The sequence below is a fragment of the Armigeres subalbatus genome, chromosome 3, assembly GCF_024139115.2.
Source record: "Armigeres subalbatus isolate Guangzhou_Male chromosome 3, GZ_Asu_2, whole genome shotgun sequence".
In the NCBI taxonomy this organism is placed as follows: domain Eukaryota; kingdom Metazoa; phylum Arthropoda; class Insecta; order Diptera; family Culicidae; genus Armigeres; species Armigeres subalbatus.
In genome coordinates, this window is record NC_085141.1 from 170,318,091 (window position 1) to 170,338,169 (window position 20,079).

Sequence of the window (20,079 nt, forward strand, 5' to 3'; positions counted from 1 at the left end):
GGGATATCAGCAAAATGTTGAACTTTTACCGAGATTCGCACAGCCGTGCCCCAGCAGACATGCAGAAATAAAAACTAAGTGTGTAGTTTAGAAACCTCGCCGTGAATAATTGTGAAAGTGCTACTAAGTTGTGAGACGGCACTTTCCTCTGCAAGATGTAATGCCTACAAAGAAGCAAAAAGAGTTGGAATACATATCTGGAGTGATGGCATCAAATAGAATAGCACTAACTTGTTTTATAACAAGTGAATACATTCCAAAAAACATACTAGCTCCCACCGACCTAATCAGCGTTTTCGGTCGAAGTGTCTTGTGGAGTCCAAGGTATGATTCTCTGCCACGATGCGACGATTTATATGGCCATTAGTGTGGAAAAACATACATTTTATAATTTTGTTCCTGGCGGTTTCAAATTTATGGTCAATTAGTATCCGCAAATGTATTGTTTTTTACAATGGAGAAAATACAAAAAAAAAAAACTGATTCTATGGATGAGATGAATAGTGCACGCTTTTTTGGAAAATTCACACAGCGAGATTCAACTCGCGCATAATATGAACCGTCTTTGAGTTCGTTTAACTTCCTACAAAGGGTTGTTAAATAGCAGGCACGGAAGAACATCAGCACAAAACGATAAGAAAGCAACAGGACAGGATATTCCGAAACATCCAACTCGTACAGAAACTAAAAGAACAAGCACCGAAAATGCTCGAAAATGCTTATTTCGGTTATTTTGAAAAATACCTACCATTTACCGACAATGAAACATTAAAAACAAACTTCTGCCATACATTTGAGGGGGTTAGAAGCAGAGGAGGTGATATTTTGGAAAATAGTAAGTAGTAGTTTTGCTGTAGTCAGCAAAAAATACTTTGGTTCTAGAGCTTTGCGGTAATATGTTTATATTGTTTGTATGTTGTATATAAAATATGTGAAAATTCACAGAAAAGTAGTAATTTTTTGAACTTCCATACATTTTGTATGAAACGAAAAAATATTGAAAAACTTAACACCTGTTTTTCTCAAAACTAAGTTTTTGGCACAGGGCAGCTAAATAAAATTTCCATTTAAAATTAGAAATTTTTCATTAACAATTAGAAAAATGGACAATAAAAAAATCAGGGTATGAGCAATAAACAAATATAAAATTTCCACAAATAATTGAGAATTTTCCAAAAAAAATGAAAGTTAATTAGCACTTTTGAAAGCAAAAATTGCAATTATAGGAGAAAAATTTTCCATACAGAAATCAAAATGTTCTACGGAAAAAAATACAAAATTTCCATAAACAAATCAATATTTGCAATAAAAAATTACAAAATGTTTCACAAAATAAAAATTTTTTGCCCAAAAAATTAAGATCTTTGCACAAAACAATCAACAAAAAGCAATGAAAAATAATAAAATTTCCTTTAAAAAATACAAGAAAGCAATAAAGCTGATGAAATTTTACATGAACTTTAAACGCTTTTAAAGAAGGGGTCGTCCATGGAAAAAAAGCACAGTTTGATTGCTTTTTTATATTTCTTAATGGAAATTTTCTTTTTTTTATTGCTTTTTATTGATCATTTCGAGGAAAATTTTTATTTTGTTATGGAAAAAATATATTTATTTTGTGGAAAATTTTGTAATTGTTTATTGCTAATATTGATTTATTTATGGAAATTTTGTATTTTTTTTCGTGGAACATTTTCATTTATTTATGGAAAATTCTTCTTTTATAATTGCTATTTTTGCTTTTAAAAGTGCTTATTTATTTTTGTTTTATTTGTGGAAATTTTATATTTATTTATTGCTCATACCCTGATTTCTTTATTGGCAATTTTCTATTTTCTTATGGAAATTTTCTAATTGTTTAGGGGGAGTATTTATTTTAGTCTTTGCGTTTGACCCCCTTATTTGCTTTTATTCCACATATTCGCGAATGTAAGAGCAAGCAAGTACCACAAAAAAGTCAGCCTCGAAACAAGTGTCAGAAGTAGTAGGTTAACGGCAATTAGATGTTTTTGGTAAGCAAACACCCATCCAACTTATCATTCTTGCATAAGAATCAACCAAAGTTTGTTTAAGAACTGGACATTGTCAGGGCTCAGCCAGATCGCACCAAGCGCCAATGAAAAATTACCCATTTTCTTGCACAAATGTTCGTATCGGATATCCTTGATATTGTGTGCGTGCCTTTCGTGTATGGCGAAAAATCTTTCACTACTACATTCAAACGAGCTCCCATAAGAAGCCGTGCAAATAAGTATGTCACCATTTGCTGTTTACATTTTCCATCATCCACTAATACACTTGCATTTGGTCTTCTTCCTCACCTTCTATCAATTCTCATTGCTTCTACCCCATAACTGAGGATATCCAACAACAAATATGAATTACTTTTGGATTTTATTCTACGAGTCGTTCAAAAAGGCGCTTGGTGCGGTTTCGCTGAACCCCGACCACATATGCGGCAAGTATTTCCATCATTGGCGTTAACCTTTTGTCGACGGCATATAATTTGGATGAGTATCTTTTAGGCTATGTTCAGCGGTGTGATTGCGCGGTAGTTCCATTCAGAGCCTTAAATATTCATCTTCATGAAGCAACTTCAGTCCGAATTTTGACAAACATCGCATGAATATTCAAAACATAGAATGACATAGTCAGACGACAACTTCAAAAACTCATTCATTCGACTGTCACTGAGTGTGCTTACCATGTGCAGAAAAAAACATTATTAGCATTGTTTATGTTGTTGTTTACCGTTGAAAGTGCCTCGCGGATGAAAATCGGATTCAGTCCTGTGTGATAAATCACTTTACTCATTTGAAACGTGTTTAGATTTCAGATAATTTATCAATTTGTAAAATGTGCTTAAATATTCAATGACTAATATTCAACTGAATATTGACTGTCCAGAGCCGACTATGAATGTGTCTGGAAGTGAACTGACAATTGAAGAAAAGTGGACTTCACCAAAAAATTTCGATTATTTTACACTCTGGTTCCATTAATTCAAACTATCACAGTTCTTGTAGATTATCACACGACGTCTGCCCTCCACTTCTTTGATTGAAACGCTTCCCAAATCTCGGTAACCACGCAGTGCCGCACTCTAGTCAATGCCACACCACCGATGTTTAGCTTTCCTTATATTTATTCAATCAAGGGGCAACTGCGACCTCTTACAAGTCAATTTCATCAGAAAATAATTACCATGTTAATTTGAACATCTTCTTTTATCTATTTTGAGAGCCAAAAATAGAAAGTAACTTTCGCTTTTCTCCACTTCTGTGCCCCATTCATCTAAAACTTCAACTTATATATTTATTAATAAGAAAAGACGCCAAGACAAAAAACATAGCATAGTCATCCAATTATAAGCGGCGTCTCAATATCGCCAGTTGAACTATCTTCTATGGCCTAGATCCGATCTGAACGAGTATTAAGCTTGCTTTCAATTTCAAGCATCATTTACGCGAGCGAAGTGCTTCGAGTGCTGGCTCCTCATGTTTGCCAGATTCAAGGGCTCTTAATCACGCCGATTTATTTATCGGAGGTTTGATTAATTTCGCACTCAGACTTGGCGAAATAATCGCTTATGATGAGAAGTATGGCAATAACAAAAGCAAAACATATAATCACTTGTAATAAGCCACCTCATATAATTTTATACCAGGTAACTAAATAGTGTACTTTGTTACAGTTTCCCTTGAATGCTTCCGAAATTGAATATAAGCAATATGCATCAAAACAACAAACACAAGAAAACGGGAATACCAAATTTGCTTCTTTGCATCCATCTATTGTAGCAAAAATTGATTACACTGAACCAATGCCAAGAAGCACACCTTTGAAAAAAAGTGGCACATGGCAAGGAAATTGGCAGCAAGTAACTTCTCCAAGTACGTACATATGGAGCCACGCGAGCCGACACTTCAGATTCATTTGATGTGCGCTCACAGGTGCACTGCACAGGGGGCAGCTATTCAAAACACAACCAACGATAGGCATCCAACGCCGACGAGCATGTGTAAATTTACCCATTTAAAAGGAAGTTCAGTTGGAACTGAGGAACATCGTATAAATCAAAAGGAGGGGCCCGCTTCCATTTCGTTAATAGTCGAAGTTGGTCCAAATTTACTAGCGAATAAAGCAAGCTAGGTTATCAATAGAACTGTTATGTAGTCATCATAATTTGGAGCATATCGAGCAAGCATTGCACTTGCTGATTTGGTGAGACTTTGTTTCGAGCATATACCTATCGCACATACATTGTTGGCCCATAAACAAATGTGATTACGTACGTTTTGTACATGCGGTTTATGCTTTCAAATGTTGAAAATTATGAATTTCCAATAACGATTTTTTTTTTCAATTCAAGACGCTGCTGGTGGTTCAACGATTGATGCGAGGAAGGAAATGTATTTATTGCAAGCAACGAAGTGCGCAAACAATGTATGCCTGACTGTAAGAAATGAAAAATACAATTGAAGTACATGCGCTCCAAGTGTAATATTCATTAACTTGAACTCACTGTCAATATGGAATCAGACTCTGGTGCTGTAATGACAGATACTATACACGTGTCAGTAAAATCAAATGTTCAGGATGTTATAGGATCCTTGTTGATTGTGTTCATAAGTGCTGTTGAGAAAACGTTAGTGCAGATGTTCTGCAGATGATTTATCATCTGTAGTTAGTACCGTGATGAACTTACCTTAAGATAAAAAATCACGTTAATAAAGTATTAAAAAAAATCTGTAGTTATTATACGTTGCATGTTAAAATTAATTTCAAAGAAATGAATAAATAACTAGTTACAATGCCTCAAACGTAACTACCACGATTTTGCTAACTGTATTATATCTAAAAGAGAGGCTTTCTTCGCCTACTTTCTCTTACACCAATAGTTGGACGACGCTAATTCAACGCCATTTCAACGTAAATATGGCTTTAAAATAACATTAGTTTATAGCATATTTGAACTCAGTTAGATAATGGTCTTTTCCAGGTACAATCGTGTGTGGACTTCAAAAAGTAGAACCATTTCAGAGATATACTGAAATTTTGACTAAATGAATGTGAATAGCAATAATATTTTTTACTCACACATTGTGTCTTGATTTAACAGTTTAAACCTTTTTCATAAATTAACTTTCTTCAAATTTTCCATGAAAATTTAATATTAATAAACGTTTTCAACAAGACAAAAGATACTAAAATTCTTATTATAATTGAATTTAAGATCAAGAATTAGAATTGATTTATCTCAATGAATTTTCGTCTGTCTGTCTGTCTGACCCTGACTTGGAAACCGGCGTGAGGGTTTTTGAAGACAAGCAATGTTTCTTTGGTGATTCGAGATCGCTCCTGTTCTGATAAAGGGGGCTTCAATTCAAATTGAACAGAAATTTCTGCATAACGCGAGAACTAATCAAGAGAATGGAACCGGCATGGATTAGAAAAATAAGTTTTGGCATTTACTCTGAGATAACAGATTTCCAGGAACCCTGGAAAATTCAAAACGCCTCCAATGGATATCACGAGTGATTTGAATCGTTTATGAGTTTTGAGATTTTGAGTTTTTCCCAACACTGGTCGTTTGGAGATTTATATATTTTTTTGTTAAAGAGTCAAAATATTAGGCCCTTTTCAAAAGTTAGTCGCGAAATTACTTAGATTGTTGTTTAACAAGATTTCCTTGTTATGACAACATCGAAAACATCTTATAAGCTCGAAAGAAGAAAGAAAATATTTTTGTCCGTCTGTTTGTATGGGGAGGCAATGAAACGCTTTAATAACTTCTTCAACACATTTCTGATCAAGACATAATGTATGAGTGACAGGGATTGAATCCTAAAGAGAAAGAACAAGTCTCTCACTTATCATCTCTGTATACACATACGATATGTAGCATATCGCGAGAGACTTTTTTCGCAAGTTGTCATGATAGAGAACTGATTCGGGAGGCTATACCCCATGATAAATTTATTTAGAAAGCTCCAAATGCGGTAAGCGCTGGCTCTGATGATGCATTTCAACTTGTTTTACACAGCTGTGCAGTAACCAACACGAAAGGAGCGAAAACAAAGCGAGAATTACCATTTTTCTGTGGGGCTGCCTATCCGATTCTGTTTTTTCGCTCTTGTATACCAGTTTGATAAATTTGTTATCATGGCTTGTTATGATTCGGAACAGTTAACCAGCCTCTCTTTTATCGTTGTTCGTTATCTATTGAGAGCCATTTCTGCAAACCCTGATGAGTGATCAATAGCATATTTATTTACCTTCTTTTTTGTAAAAAAGATCAAAAATTGATTCACTGGATTTGAAGAATTTAAATTTTGCTGATCGAACTTTCGCTCAAAATTCAAAAAGTAAAAAACGGATTTATTTTTTTCTGAGCACGGCATTGGATTCATCCCTGGATTTTACATACGCACGTTTGTCGATCATTGCAGTTCACACTTTTTTATAAAAAAATACTTTCACAAATCTGGCTAGATGCATTGTTTTTTTCTTCAATATTCCCGTCACCTACTGGATGCGCTATTTGCTCTACACAAAATCCAACTCATTTCTTAACTTTCCATGAACACTTCTCAAGACACTCAGAAAAAATGTTTCGGTGCATGAAGCGCAAGATAAGTTAAAGATAAGTAGTGGCAAATGTATTCAGAAACAGGGCACTAAATAAAATTAAGCAAATTTCAATGTTATGGCCTCTTTAACACAAACTTTTTTTAAATTAAAATTAAAAAATAGTAACTTCGTTACTGCATTTCTACATTTTGATTCATAGGGCTAAAAATAAATATGTTTTTTTTTTGAGAAAATTGATTTTCTTTTAAGGTTTACTTGCAATCTACGTTGCAGTCTGAACAATTTTGTTTACAGTGTATACTTTTATGCAGAGCTCCTTTTATTACCAACACATCATTTTCATAGACTTTTTTTTTAATGTTCAAGATGTTTTTGCTTACAAAATTTTTCTTCACCCAATGATGAAAATTGTTTTTTTATTCAGTAAAAAGGAATGCACATGCAAATTTTTAATTTTGAAAAAAAACCCTACTTAATTCACCGAGTAGTGATACTGCCTTTCTCGCATTTAGCCAAGACACCAACCTTATATGGCGCTTATATAGTTAGATTCCATTTTCTTAATAACTTTTAAATGCAATAGTCGATCGTTATCAAATTCAATAGTGATCAAGAAGGCTTTGTCCCCTGTCGAATGCAACTTGTTTCGAGAAAATCGGTTAAGAATTACTATATGAAAAAGTGGCTAATGTTTTTCGGTTTTCGTGTGCACACACGGACAGACAGACATTTGTTCAGCACGACGAGCTGAGTCGATTGGTATATAAAGCCTGTTCACGTTAAATTTCGGACACCCACCATCCAATGCGATTTTTTTAAATTTTCACAAACTACTGAGACGATCAATATACATGACAGCTCAATATCTGCGCTTCATGTGATAGTTCAGCGTGTTTTCATTCTTGTCCAAAGTGATAAAATGGCTACAAATCAATTGGACATTGTCACAGTGTCCGAAATTTAACGTGGACAGGCTTTAATATCATGGGTCTCCGAGACTTCTATAAAAAGTTCGATTTTGGAGTGAAATGGTAGCCTTTCGGTACAACTGTGTAGTACGAGAAAGGCAAAAATCGTCATTTCCGTCAACCGCTCAAATTCTTTTATTTAAATTGAGCCAAATATGCAGCAATTTTTCCCGACTCGGTTACTCAACATACGCAGCCACGATCGCGTAAAGATTTACCTTTATTTAACCGACATCAAACACCCAATCGATCAATAGAGTCACGAACCTCGCAGAAACGTTCGCACCGGATAAACAGTCGCTCACCTGCGCTGCGCTGGCTGACTTTGTATTATGCAATAACCGGAGTCCGGGGGAGCCAATATGCGCGGCCTAGTAGTAGGCTTCCGCCAAGACGTTAATTACCTCTCCTTCACTCTCCTTTTCAAAATGTTGTAACTATCGTGTGCAGGAAACCCATAGACCGATTCGAGAAAATTACCACCCTCGAGGGGTCTTTGAAAGAGTATGGAAAAAATGACAAAAGAAAAAAAACTAGAAAATGCAAGCCCCGTCGGGGATAGATAATTTAAAATGATAGTAAATCGGCGACTTCAATCAATTTATCTATCGACCATTGATTCTGTGATATAAACCGAAATTGGTATCCAATTTGGGGGAAAAATCTCTACTCATCACGAAAAAAAAACCAATTGCGCATCATAAAAACATTGTGCAAGTCATTGCGGCTAGGCAGCGCAAATCACAACAATCAACCTGGAGCGAAAAAAAATCTTCCGAAGACGAACGAAAGTGAAAAGGCTTGCTTGTTAGCCGGTTCTTTCTTTTGTACATGTTGCGCGTACAGTCGGTCGATTTCCTTCTTAGATCCAACGTGGTCTGTCTGATGGGTTCGGCCCGCCTGACACTGACCACTGCACTTCACCGCGCGCCGTCTCGTGAGCTATTCGCGTGGCAGTAAACGACCACTAACGATAGATAGATAGATGAGTTCCCGTTCCGTTGAGTTGGTTTGTTGATGTTTTCATGAGAACATTGGCGTATACGGTGTTGGGTCACCAGGTTCAAAGCACATTTGTGATTTTTCCATAATTAATTGAAATAACCGGGTCAACCCGAGGGCCTTCTTTAGCCATGCGGTAAGATACTTTTTGATCTTAGTTTTTTTTTTATAGAATCCTGACTCTCCTAATTCTAAGAGAATTTTGAGATTCTAAAACAATTAATTAGCTTAAAGAAACACTTAAAAAAATACAAATAAATTTTATGACTTTCATTATGACACCCAATTTTGTTTACAAACCCATGACTTATTTACTTTTTTACTTCTCAATTAATAAACAAAAATATCATAAAATCAATAAGAACTTCTTCAGTTTCTCCAAAAATCTTCCCGATATAACAAATTATTCAGAAAGAATTATGATATCAGATTTGTTTTATTCTTCTCTATATTTATCAAAATTCTTTTGATTGATTGAATAGTTTCATCAGAAATTTTTCTGGGTGCTGCTTAATATGCTTCTTCCGTTTCTAAAAATACACTTCAAGTACTATCCTGAGATTTCTCCAAAGATCCTCAAGCATGTTTTCATTGATTCTATAATAAATTTCCTTCGATTTTGTTACAATTCATCTGAAAGATTTGTTGCATTCTGTATGTATCTGAATGTTTATATAAACAATTAAAATCAGGACTGCCAAACATGCGGCCCGTGCCCCATTTGTTTGTTACCAGCGACGCACGTGTTAGAAAAAATACTTCATAGCCGGTCTACAACAGGCCAGGCATAGGTATATTGACGCCGACTTAGGAGCCTTCGGCTACAAAGCAAGGTCATGCTGAAGGTAGCTCGGTTCGATTCCCGGTTCGGTCTTGACGTAGTCGTCTCCTCCGATGCCTTGACCCTCAGAGCCTGTGGTATCAACGCCATATAAATGTTCTTCCATGCCTCGAATTGTTGCTTCCACCTTTCGATCACCATACGTTTGTCAGACTAGATGCACGCCCATCCTTATCCTGCACATCTTTGTTTGTGGTAACATCCAACAATTTGGCAAGGTTGTTTGCTTATTTTGTATATCAGAGTGCCGAAGCGCTGGTACAACAACATAGTCAGAATAATCGAAGTCGTTCAGATGCTACATAGCAAAAGGTTGCCACGATTTGGTATACGTCGATCTCACTTACCATGATCTCGTCGATTATGATCAAGAACACAAGAACAACAAGAAAAATAGCACCATCATGTTTTTTATTCATATTTTCTGAATAACAGATGATGGTTATTTCAGTTCAGAATGTTAGCACATTCTGTTTCGCAACTTTTCAGTGCATTACAATGATAATTAATATAATTGCAGATATACATTGACATACATTGTGCGAAATGAAAATACGACCACTTCAATTTTTCATCCATGTTTAGCAATATTTTAGCCGAAACCATCTCAAAATACAAGATAAAGTCATTCTTTGGAAATTACTTCAAAAATTCATTGTTTTATGAACAGAATCATTTTTCCAAGAGTGTTCGGCTCGAAATGCTAGGATCGAAAACGAAATTTTATCATATTTATGTCGTCGAATCATTTACCTTTTGTCATAAAAGTAACGAGCAAGTATAAGCCAAAGGTTCTCTAAGGAATGAGGATCCGGAGAACAGGCTAAATTTTCAAAACTAGCTATATTTTTCTCGTGTTTTAGTCAATTCAAAGTTGTGAGTCGTTGTATTATCAATCTGGAAAGATAGTTATTGGCCCATGAATGACCCGCCTTGTTTGTTTGGGCTTATCTCTAGCATCTTGTTGATACTCACACCAATGAAAGATTTACCCGAAATTGAAAATCCCTCATAATAACCATTACTTCATCACCTAGGTTTCGGCTAATTTTAGCACCAGTTCTTGGAGCAGACCGTCAAATAGTATTGTCAACCACCAAGACCATCAAGATTAAACTTCCGACGAAAGGAAGTACATTCATCAATTCGTTTGTGCAGGTAATATACACAATATCAATATCACATCAAAACTAATTCTATTATGTTTAAATCGTCTTGCCGAGCCTTTTGCGCCACTTTAAGTTTTCATTGCTTGCCAGAATTAGAAACACATATCTGTGGTGTTTCCGCCCATCCATTTTCGGCTGGTTGGTTTTCTTAAAATTTGCAGAACTGTATGTTTCAGAACCTTCTGGCACAAGAATAGAATACTGAATGAGTCTTTTCTTTCGCACGTGGTGCATTTTGGTCTGACATGCCTACTTCGATCATATTTCAAAATTACTTCAAATTTTAAGGTCACTCCTGACGGAATCCAAGATTAAAAGTGCTCGCGTTTTCGGAGGCACACCACTCGATACGGAAGCAACGCACAACTGTCATTTTTATTATTTCACGCATGCTGCGACGCAGCAAAGCTAAATCAACAAAAATGACAGTTGTGCGCCGCCTCTGAGTCGAGTGGTGTGCCCCCGAAAACGCGAGCACTTTTAATCCTGGATTCCGTCAGGAGTGACCTTAAAACTTGAAATTCAAATTTGCTATAATTTATTATAGTGGTTTGTGTATCGGCTCAATCTTATGGTATGCTTATATTATTCAAACGGAATAATAACATCGCAGTTTTATTTACACTGTTAATATTTTTTTTTGCTTTAGGTTATTATACAGAATTTTAAATCTTGCTTATAAACAGATATCCTATATACCTAATATACAATTATTTTAGTATTTATTATAAATCATGTCCAGATCACTACATCTTTCATCTCCTGTACTCCCTTTTTATGAATTTATTTATTTCGTTGTTAACAAAAATTTTATCTAATAATATGTCTTGTTTAAATATTTTCTTATCGTGCATCCATTATAAATAAGCGTCATCAAATACCGTTATCGTTCGATTAAACTTTATCATCGACATTTCTCACCAACACGAACGCACGGTTCGTGGTTGCAAGCAATCCCATTCGATTTTGCCGTGACAGCTGCTCGTGGTAGCAAACAAATTGAGTAAAAATGTGAATGATATGTGCGTGTGCGTACACGCTCGCAGAAAGCCTAATGAGTCGATACTGAGCAGATGATAATTCATATTTCGTATACATGACATTTGTGTCTTCACTACTACATTCTGAACTACCTCCCACATAAGAAGCAGTACAATTATTTACGTCATCTTTTTTTTTTGTTTGTTTATATTTTCTTTATTCACTAATATACGTGCAGTTGTTCTTCTACCGTACCTTACTATGTACCTGCATTGGTGTTTGTCGTTCTGTTTCGCCGGTTTTGCCTACAAGTATTTATTTACATCCAATGGATGAAACAGACCAAAAGAAACAGTAGTGCTGTATATCCGTTTTAAATCGCTGTTTATCTTTGCTGACGGGGTATCGAGTCCTTTCAGCGTGCGCTCAGGATCGGCCAGGGTCGGCCAGGATCGATTCAAGCGTCTATACATGACTATTAACCGACGGAACCGTCACATAGGACTTGCATCTGCTGTTGTAGCTTACAATGTTTGTGGTCTTCGATAGCAGGACTAACTCAATAGAGACAGCCGTTTTCTGATGAAATAAAACGAGGAAGCAGAATTTGAAAGGACGTACATTGCTGTATTTATTGAATGTGATATTCAGCTATCGAAAAAGTTGGTAGGTTAGTAAGTTTTATTCCATATTTTATTCGAATTCAATTTTTCTTGTATTTTTTTTTTCGATTTACCTTCAATGTACTTCAAAAGAAAACGGTATATACATATTTGTTATCTTACCGCGCCGGCTTCCTGATAATTCGCTTCTCCTTTAACGAGCGTTTAGCTTGATTTTGCTGTTCTGGTATTGACTGCACAAACTCAGGGTTCGGTAGGACTAAGGTTTCATCACCATTAGGAAGAATATCGTTCTCGCGGTTATTCTGGTTTATTATTTTGCGATCTTCTAATGACTCCAGTGTGGGCGCTGTTTTCACGTCGTTGATGTTTCGGGCATACTGTACTCCACTCTTGCTCACAATGACCACCTTTGCACCGCTCCTAGTTATTACCCTGTATCTTTCTGACCCGAAAGTGGGATCTGTTTTACCTTTTTTTGTGTTGAGCAAGTACTACTATGTCTCCTACTTCGATCTCGGAATCCTTGGCATGATGAACTTGATCCGCATACTTTTTACTTACTAATTTGGCCTCTGCGTCTCGTTCTCGTACGTCTTCACGGTCGAGCTCCTTCTGCTTCGATGGCCCCATAAGCTTGGAAATGTACCGCGATATTTCCATCCTACAAGAAGTTCGAAAGGCGTAACTCCTAGCCTGCTATGCGGGGTGAGATTATTATGGTTATTGACGTATTTTTGCAAAGCTTCTCGCCAGTTTTTGCCGTCTAGTCTTGAAGCAGCCAAGGCTTTTATGATGCCTTGGTTTTGGCGTTCTACAGTACCATTCGACTGAGGGCATAATGGAATGGATTTTCGCACTTTCACTCCTTTATCTTCCCAAAATGAGGTGAAGTTCAGACTTTGAAAAGGTGGGCCATTATCGCTCTGTATAACAAGCGGATAACCCCAGATCCGAAAGATTTCGCAAAGTGCGGCGTTCGTACACTCTGCGTTGGTGGATCTCATTTCCATTACCGCGAGGTGGCGCGAATACGTATCGACTACTATTAGAATTCACCGGAACCGTAGCCTGGCATTGAAAGAAAGTCTATCTGCAATACTTCCCAGGGACCTTCTGGCAACATTCTGCTGCACAATGGAACAGGTGGATTTTTCTTAGATAGTACGAAACACGTTTCACATTTCTTTACAAAATTCTCGACTTCTGAAGACATGCCTGGCCACCAAAAAAAGTCCCGCATGGTTCGCTTCATAGCCACTATTCCAGAGTGACCGCCATGAGCTGCCTTCATAACCTTCTCACGAAGCTGAAATGGTAGAACGGTCCTATCGTCTTTAAAAACAATGCTTCCCAGATTATGCAAACTCTTCTTTTGAGCTTCGTATTTGCGTAACTGATCGGGCCATTTGTCGTGTTTTATTGCCTCACAAAGTAGTTGAAGTTCTTCATCAGTTTCCGAACATTTTCTATTTCGCTCCAGGAAATTTCTGTTCCACCTACGTCCAAAGCGTACAGAAAATGACTCTCGTTTTCCTCATCGAATGGTGCCACTTCTTGTGTTTGTCGGATTAGTCTGGATAAGGCGTCCGCCACGTTCTGACTCCCGGTACCCGCTCAATGGTGTAATCGTATTGTTGAAGTCGCAGTGCCCATGACTCCGCACGAGTGGTTGCTCTTTTCCCGAGTCGATGGGTACTATTAAAAATGTACTCATTTGCTTCTGCATCAGTACGGATTATGAAAGATTTACTAAGAAGGTATGGCGAGAAACGTTCCACTCCCCATACTACTGCAAGAGCTTCTTTCTGTGTATGTGGATAACGCTGTTCAGTACTCGTGAGAGCTTTGGAGGCACACGCAATAATTCTGGGCTTTCCTTCCGAATTGAATTGTACCAGCACGGCACCTAACCCAATTGGTGAAGCGTCAACAAACAGTTCAATCTTGTCTGTGCAATTGTAATAGCCAAGTCGCTTGATAATCTTCAAAGCTTCATTTGTCAGGAATTTGAACTCTCTTTCGTGGTCGTCAGTCCAGACAAACTTGTCAGCATTGGCCACCGCACGAAGATGATGGGTTTTAGCCGCTCGATTTAAGATGAATCTATCGATATACGTAACCAGGCCGAGAAAGCTTTTAACCTCGGCGCAATTGACCGGTCTCCTGAAGTTTTCTAAGGCCCTAACCTTATCATCCTTAACCTCCCATCCGTCTGATGTTAGTACAAAGCCAATGAAGTTTACTATTTGACTTCCAAAACGCATTTTGACGTGTTGAGCTTCACGTTATGATTTGCAAGGCGAGCTAATACTACTGATAGGTTTTCGTCATGTTCCTCTTTTGTGTGACCGTGAACAAGGATATCGTCGAGGTAGTTTTTTACTCCCTTGCAACCACCCAAGACCTTTCTTTGTAGAATTTCTTGGAACAGGTCTGGTGCATTGCACAGTCCGAAAGGCAATCGAACACACCGGAACATGCCATATTCCGTGAAAAAATTCGTTAAATGCCTGGATTCACTATCAAGCTCGACGTGAAAAAATGCATTGGTTAAGTCTATGGTGGAAAACCATTTAGCTCCCTCAAGGTCGGCTAGAATTGACTCTAACGTTGGCATCGCGAAAGGAGTTCTTTGGATATATCGATTTGGTCCTCTGAGATCGACTACTAATCTTATATCGTCCTTACCTTTTGGGACTACCACTAATGACGAACAGAAAGAAGTGTCCATATCTTCGGTAACGCGTTCGATTATATCAGCAGATACAAGTTGCATGAGACGCTCTTCAACTCTCGGCTTTACCACAGAGAACAGACACGGATGCTCGAACAAAATTCCGGTAAAAACGTGTGTAAAGATTTAAATCGCACCTCAGCGCCGCCAACGCAGACTGCCCAACATAAAAACTCAATCTCACTAAGTGATGGCGTTGGCATACACTACATAAACAATGTAGTGCTGCCACCTAGGAGCGAGCCTATTAGAAATTCGGAATGAACACACAAGCAAAACACGGCAGATTTTAACTATATTTATCAACACACTAGCACCACACAACAAGGGCATAACGACATACTTCAAAATGACCAGTACAAACTTTTACACAAGCATGCGAATGAAGATGAACGTCTGTTCTCTGTGGCTTTACTGCTTGCGGAATATTTACAAATACGTTTCTGCATGGTGGCTCCGACTTGTTGTAATGAATTTTTACTGGTTGAACGTTGAATTTCGGAAAGGGCTCGTTCGATATTAATGATGCCACGTCAATGCTTGTACTTTTCTGTTCGTAAAGGGGTACTGTTACCACCGGTACTTTGAGCCCAAGCAACAGAACACTGTACCTGGTTGCTGTTGCTCTTCCAAGCAAGGCTCTGGTTTCGTTAACGACATAGAATTTCTCTATCAGGACCGGTCGTTCGTCCGACAGGTACAAATAAGCTTCGAATGTTGCAACCACGTTTATTCCATCTGGCGTTGCGTACGCTTTCAGATGACGGTCCGATCCGCTCTGCAGGTTGAAGATATCCTTTTTGTATCGGTCATCGCTCATTAGCAAACTAAACGACTTCTCCGTGAACGTATTCACCTGAGCTCCAGAGTCGATCAGGAACTCACATGGCATTCCAGCCACTTTTGCAGAAACTATGTTGTCGTCACTGTCCACGTATATCTGATATAATATCATCATGTCGGCACGATCTGCCATTCGCACAGCCTTCTGTCAATAAAGTTTGACCTTAGTTAGTTCATAAAACAATGTTCTATAATAAAACAATGTCACGTTGATTGTAAAATGGCTAAGCATACTACTGCTAGAAACATAGTTTTACTAGTATGTTATTAGCAATTCTTTCAAGCTAAATAATAGCCGAACTTATATATGTTTTTCAATGTTTTATTTAAAACTTAGATAATTCAATTCAAGTACATATTATTCAAGTAAAAGTTGAGCTCATAAAAATTTTCATTGAATAATCAACGTGTCATTGTGAACTAATATGATACTAAATAACTAATTCTCTGAGGTTTCACTCACTTCCAACGGAACGACTTCGGAATCCGATTTCTCTATCGCCGCGATTTTCTCGATTTTCGCCTCCGAAAGTCTCATTTTGCCATCCGTAGTGTTCTTGAACTCACGAGAGATATTCGAGTTACGGCATGCTCTTCTGATATGACCTATATTGCCGCACCCCAAACATGTTTTATCCACTGCGGTACATTCGGATGGTTGGTGGAAAACGCTACTACATCTCCAGCATCTCTCAGGGCCATTTTCCGGATCGAATGGTGTTTTTCGGTTTCTTTCATTTCCTCCTGTATACCTGAATCTTTGAATTGGATTGTATCGATCAACTCTTCTGCGCGAGGCAATATGCTGGAATCTTCCTCGTCTTGGGTTGTAACGTGAGTTTGCTCCTCGGTCATTGGTATTATACCCGGCGCTCACCTGTGCAATCAATGTGGAATCTGGGTTCCTGTTGTTCTGTTTGAAAAACTCCTCGTTGATCTTAATCGCTTCGAGCTCCCGTACTTTATCCACTAGGCTTGCAAACGTACCTTTTCGGCTGAGCATTTTAAGGGCTGCGATGCGAACTTCCCGACACATCGCATGCTCTGCTATGGCGCCTACTATCTCTTCAAATTCTTTATCTTCTCCAAACTCGCACAGGCGAGCTGTATCACCGACTCGAGTGATAAACGACAGACTAGTCTCACCTGGCTTCTGCTTCATCATAGCCAATTTCCGTCTCTGTAGCATCACATCGGATCCTGAACCGAAATACGACTTGAGACGATGCATTGCGTTCGCGAATGGTTCAATAGCTGCATCTGGTGCATCATGCTGTGACTTAGTATTCCGAAAGATTCTCAGCAGTCGTGGTCCGGCCTTAATTTTGAAAATAGTGAATTTTGTACTTTCATCATCCACGCCAGCAAGGCGTAATGTATCCTCCAATAGCTCCCTCCATGTTTCATATGAATGTCTGTATATTTCATCATCTCCGTCTCCGGGCTTGCATTCGGGTACACTGATTGATGACACCGATAATTGATTTACTGATGACATAAATCTTGACTCTTCCAGATTGCCGTATAATGTTGGTGCTGCTCTCTGTGTGCTTGAGGAACCTGATGCTGGAATGAACTCAATGCTACCATCATCGCTCACTGGTTCGGATGCACAATGTTGGTCAGCTCCAAGAACCTCTTTATCTTCGTGAGCCTTTAGCTGTAATTTGAGTTGCTCGATCAGCACTTTCCCTGCTTCCAACTCATCAGATAGAGCTTTCACTTTTCACTCAGTACGGAATGCGTGCTTTCTTGTACGCCATCACTCGACGTTTGCTTAAACGAAGCAGTTTGGGCACGTGGGATAGACCGCTTTGATTTTAACTTTTTGGACGATTTTTGCTGTAAACCAAGGTAAAGTACATTACATTTTTTTACCGTGTATATATATATTTATATATATTTTTTAATCACTAAATTCTGTCGTTACTCGGCACTATCTTATACTAAATCTACACTGAAAGATGTGTCAATATGCCAAGAAATCTGCCGTCTAGTTTTTGTTTCAGACCTTCCACAATCATTTAGTATTTCTTTTGTAATTCACTCTTTTTTCTTTTTTTTTTTTGCAAGCAATTATTGTCGTCGCTTTGCCTTTCGAAACCCAAAAAAATACCCGATTTCATCAAGTTACGTCTTCAACACCTTAGGTTGATCTGCTTTTTCAAGTTTGCAAGTAAAAATTAAAGATTGCCTTCTTTTTTTTCAAGCTTGGCCTTGCGCAAGCTAATAAGATTCCTCAGACTTGGCCTTATCGCAAGTGGAAATTTACTATTCTTTTTTCTGACTTGGCCTCAAGCAAGCTAATAAAGTTCCTCAGACTTGGCCTTATCGCAAGCGGGAAATTATCTATTCCTTTTTTTCAAGCTTGACCTCGTGCAAGCTAATAAAGTTCCTCAGACTTGGCCATATCACAAGTGGGAAATATGCACTCCAAATGGTTACTATAGGAGCCACTTTGGAACTCATGCGACTTCTTTGTACAAACCGTTCCATCTCATTTTTTTTGAGATACTCACCATTCTGCTGCGCCAATGTGGTGTTTCCGCCCATCCATTTTCGGCTGGTTGGTTTTCTTAAAATTTGCAGAACTGTATGTTTCAGAACCTTCTGGCACAAGAATAGAATACTGAATGAGTCTTTTCTTTCGCACGTGGTGCATTTTGGTCTGACATGCCTACTTCGATCATATTTCAAAATTACTTCAAATTTTAAAACTTGAAATTCAAATTTGCTATAATTGCTATAATTTATTATAGTGGTTTGTGTATCGGCTCAATCTTATGGTATGCTTATATTATTCAAACGGAATAATAACATCGCAGTTTTATTTACACTGTTAATATTTTTTTTGCTTTAGGTTATTATACAGAATTTTAAATCTTGCTTATAAACAGATATCCTATATACCTAATATACAATTATTTTAGTATTTATTATAAATCATGTCCAGATCACTACAATATCTTGTTGTCATTCAATATAGCAATTCTGCACGAATTCCCGAGTAGACGAAAAAAGCTCAATAATATCAAATGTTGATTAGACATGATTGATATATAAGATAAAAGATCATTCGACAATATCAATATTTTGCACTAAAATATCATGAAGAGTGATATGTGATTAATATGAGTGATTAATATCATGTGCCATTAGTTTGTTCTTATCCATAGCATATTTTGATATTTTAATGATATTTTGGTGCAAATTTTTGCCCTTGTTACAAGTTCTTTTAGCTCTTATATCAATCGAATTCATATCATGTTTTATTATTCTGTTCATGGCTTCTGCCAGGTTTTTGTACGATTTGCCTTTCAGGTCACTGTTGCCTTCAAAAAAAAAGTGCTCATATTTTGCCGTAACCTGGCTTCTCCCCCCTCGTTTGTCTTTGGGGTGGTCATTGTTGGAATTTTTCTAAAATCGTTTGTCTACGGTATGTGATCGGAATATGCTTCACTTTACCCATTTCTGCTAAATGGACCGCATTGATATCAAAGTAAAGTTGTGGAACATAATGTGTTTACATACCGAACTGAAATTACTATCATCTATTCATAATTTCAGAAAATATTAGTAAAAAACATGGGGTGCCGTAGCGTATAGTTGGCTACACGCTCACCTTAAAAGCAGACGGTCATGGGTTCGATTCTCAATTCCTTCACCAAACCCTTGTCAGTCGCCGGAGGTGCAGCCCAAACGGTGGCGTTTTGAAGTACGCGTCTCACCGACACGGCTCCCCGATGACGTCTGGCAAATTGTTCTCCTAGCAGGCATTCCTTCCCGGATAAATGACAATCGAACAATGGAACGTGCAATTGGATTCACAATATGGACAAATGGACTTACGATGAGATGGACCCGATAATGATAATAATAACGAATGTGTTTGTTTTGTCACAAAGTGGTGGAATTCAATGGAATAGAACTATCTCGTCTAATCACAAAGAAAGGCATTCAACTAACAGCGGTCCTCAGCCTTTTTTTATTTCAAAACTTTGTCTTGTACATAATATGCATGACGATCAATACATCAAAGCCAGGTGAGCCCCGCCGCCATAACTAGCACAGTGCGAGCTGTGGAACAAAAGATCGAACGGGAACGTCGAATTGACAAATTTTAAAAAATTTCAATGAATTCTACCTGATGGGAACAAGATGTTGACTAATATGTTAAGAATATGTTTCTGAACTAAAATCTAGGATTTAAAGGTTCGGAATCTTCCATTGGAGGTTCGGAATCCTACTTTCAAGAGACCTGGAAGCCTCCTTTCAAGAGGTCCGGAAGCCTCTTTCAAAGAGGCCCGGGAAGCCTTCTTTCAAG

At 37.8% G+C, this 20,079-nt stretch overlaps 3 protein-coding genes and 1 long non-coding RNA gene across 17 annotated transcripts in view; 1 reads left to right on the forward strand and 3 right to left on the reverse strand.

Moving 5' to 3' along the window:
* The window catches only part of LOC134223873 (flotillin-2), a 619,172-nt gene that overhangs the window by 274,469 nt on the left and 324,624 nt on the right, over positions 1-20,079 (reverse strand). The gene's annotated exons all lie outside the window — the stretch shown is intronic.
* LOC134224973 (uncharacterized) overlaps positions 1-20,079 on the reverse strand; it is an 89,269-nt gene that overhangs the window by 64,336 nt on the left and 4,854 nt on the right. The window lies entirely within an intron of this gene.
* The window catches only part of LOC134224970 (glucose dehydrogenase [FAD, quinone]-like), a 58,741-nt gene that overhangs the window by 6,644 nt on the left and 32,018 nt on the right, over positions 1-20,079 (forward strand). The window lies entirely within an intron of this gene.
* Positions 13,747-18,308, reverse strand: LOC134219143 (uncharacterized). The gene is made up of 4 exons (XM_062697840.1): positions 18,275-18,308; positions 16,219-17,477; positions 15,459-15,900; positions 13,747-14,390 (listed from the first exon to the last, which is right to left on the reverse strand). Exons 1-4 carry the CDS (start codon positions 18,306-18,308, stop codon positions 13,747-13,749), a joined length of 2,379 nt encoding a protein of 792 aa, XP_062553824.1.

What these genes read in the sequence shown, in the direction of transcription:
- LOC134219143 (XM_062697840.1), bottom strand. Translation starts at nt 18,308, where the DNA reads ATGGGCGGAAACACCACATTGGCGCAGCAGAATG. An exon ending in CCGAAGTCGTTCCGTTGGAA is followed by an intron (nt 15,901 to 16,218) that starts GTGAGTGAAACC and finishes CTTTATTGACAG; the next exon opens with AAGGCTGTGCGAATGGCAGA. An exon ending in ACCCCTTTACGAACAGAAAA is followed by an intron (nt 14,391 to 15,458) that starts GTACAAGCATTG and finishes TACTAACATCAG; the next exon opens with ACGGATGGGAGGTTAAGGAT.